Genomic DNA, 1,901 nt, shown 5'->3' on the forward strand with positions numbered 1-1,901 from the left:
AGTTTTCTGCAACATTACCTTTGTTGCGAAATTTTCTTCCGCAACAGTATTTATGTTGCAAAAAGAGGAAAGAATTTTTTTTCTGCAACGAAGCGATGGTTTCTGGATCTCGATCGTTGTTTTAGGAATTAATAGGTCCAAAGTAGCGATTCTTTCGGCAACTCGACCGTTGTTTCAGGAATTAACGGGTCCGGCCGGAGCCCCGCTCGCGGATCGGACAGATGCACGTGTAGATCGGACGGTCGTTCAGGTGGCGGATGTCTACTAAACATCCGTCGGTGAACGCGTAGCATCCCCCATATTATATATATTTTGTTAGACAAATTGAAGAACTAAAAATACATGCCCCACTTGTATTCGTGCTTAATATGCCATTGATGGATGTCATATAGATCGGAGAGAATAGATGTACAGTATTGCGCAAGAGAACTGATTTTCATGTTTTTGATGAGTAGACACGCACAACCATCAGAGGTGTTTATTCAACAAGCAACACCAGCTTTTTGTCGAGAGAGAAAACACAGTGACGATAAACAGCGTACATATTGTTGGCCGTATAACGCGGCCCACACACAAGCATAGCAACACGATGACTGCTCATCTCATCTGAGCTTTATTCTAGGCGGCACACCTCGTCCGAGCCTGAAGCCCTGAAGCGATCAGTGCTTTTTGCATGGGCCACCGCAGGTGCCGTCGACGGTGCTCTTCATGTCGGCGCAGCGGAACGTCTTGTGAGGGCTCGGGGTCACCACGCGGCAGGCGGAGCAGCCTTTGGGGCACTTGGGGTGGGCGTCGTCGCAGACGTCGACCCCCGAGAAGGACCTGCAGTTGTTGCAGCACTTGGGGAAGAAGTCGGCTGCAAGAACCGGTCGGCATCAGATAAATATGACTCCGCTCATAAGACGAGACGAGAAACCTCCCTTCCCTCGGTTCTAACTCTGAGCATCACGAAAAGGCGGTCGATCGAGCTTCGTTCAGGAAGAGGTAGAATGGTTGAGCGTCAGCGGCTTACCGTTCACGTGGGAGAGGATCCCCATGACCAGGACGGCCTGGAGGATGAGGATCGCCGCCAGCTTGGTGCCCTTCATGGCTGCGGATGAACTCTCTTAGCGCAAAGCTCGAGCTTTACCTGTGCGGTCTAGTGGTAGAATGCTTTGTGATGGTGTGGTGTTGTGGCTGGCTAACGCTGCGAGCTGCTCTATATATAGGCGTACATTTGGTAGTAAGCTGATTGGCAACAAGCAGCCCCGGCTGCGATGCTGCGATCGATCGGTGCGTCCACTATTTGGTTGGGTGGGGGGATAAAGATGCTTTGTAAATTCGGGCTTCAAATGCGTTCGCCCATAGTCGGGTCCAGCACACCAGATCACGTGCACACCGACTGAAACCACGACAGCAGATACCATCTTCCATACACCATTCTCAGTTATTTCGAAGTCGGTGCCGCAGGATTCACTCTGCCGGACCATAGATAAGGTAGACCCGACTTGTTGACCCCTGTTGTTACTCCTTCGCCTAGCGGACGCCTATTTTTACCCGACTGTTGCTCCTCCGAGTAAAAAAGTTCTTCGCGTGAAGACCCCTATCAACGCCGGCGACCTCGTCGTAAACAATGCCTCCTCTCGCAGTGTTTGGTGCTGGTGGTGGGTTCCTGGACATGAGGAACAACCATATGTTTCCACGGCGAGCTCCAGCGGCGGTATGCCCCCGGCAGTAACGCGTACGAGTACATCCGAGCCACCCAGCAGCTGAGTGCCGGTAGGAGTGTCGTCGACTCCGAGTGCAAGTACGTGGTCTCCGTCTACATTCGCGGCCTCGGTAGCCGCATCCTCGCCGTCGCATCGGCGTTCCACGGGCTGCTCACCGGCCGCGTCCTCCTCATCGACCGGAGCAGCGGCATG

The 1,901-nt window shown here is 53.0% G+C and overlaps 1 protein-coding gene across 1 annotated transcript; it reads right to left on the reverse strand.

Moving 5' to 3' along the window:
* Positions 1–416: 416 nt before the first annotated feature.
* On the reverse strand, positions 417–1,371 carry LOC123413078. Its single transcript, XM_045106027.1, has 2 exons — positions 1,013–1,371; positions 417–856 (listed from the first exon to the last, which is right to left on the reverse strand). The coding sequence occupies exons 1-2, from the start codon at positions 1,086–1,088 to the stop codon at positions 660–662; spliced, it is 273 nt and encodes a 90-aa protein (XP_044961962.1). The 5' UTR covers positions 1,089–1,371; the 3' UTR covers positions 417–659.
* Between the last annotated feature and the right edge of the window lie 530 nt (positions 1,372–1,901).

Source organism: Hordeum vulgare, chromosome 1H, assembly GCF_904849725.1.
Source record: "Hordeum vulgare subsp. vulgare chromosome 1H, MorexV3_pseudomolecules_assembly, whole genome shotgun sequence".
Classification (NCBI taxonomy): Eukaryota; Viridiplantae; Streptophyta; class Magnoliopsida; order Poales; family Poaceae; genus Hordeum; species Hordeum vulgare.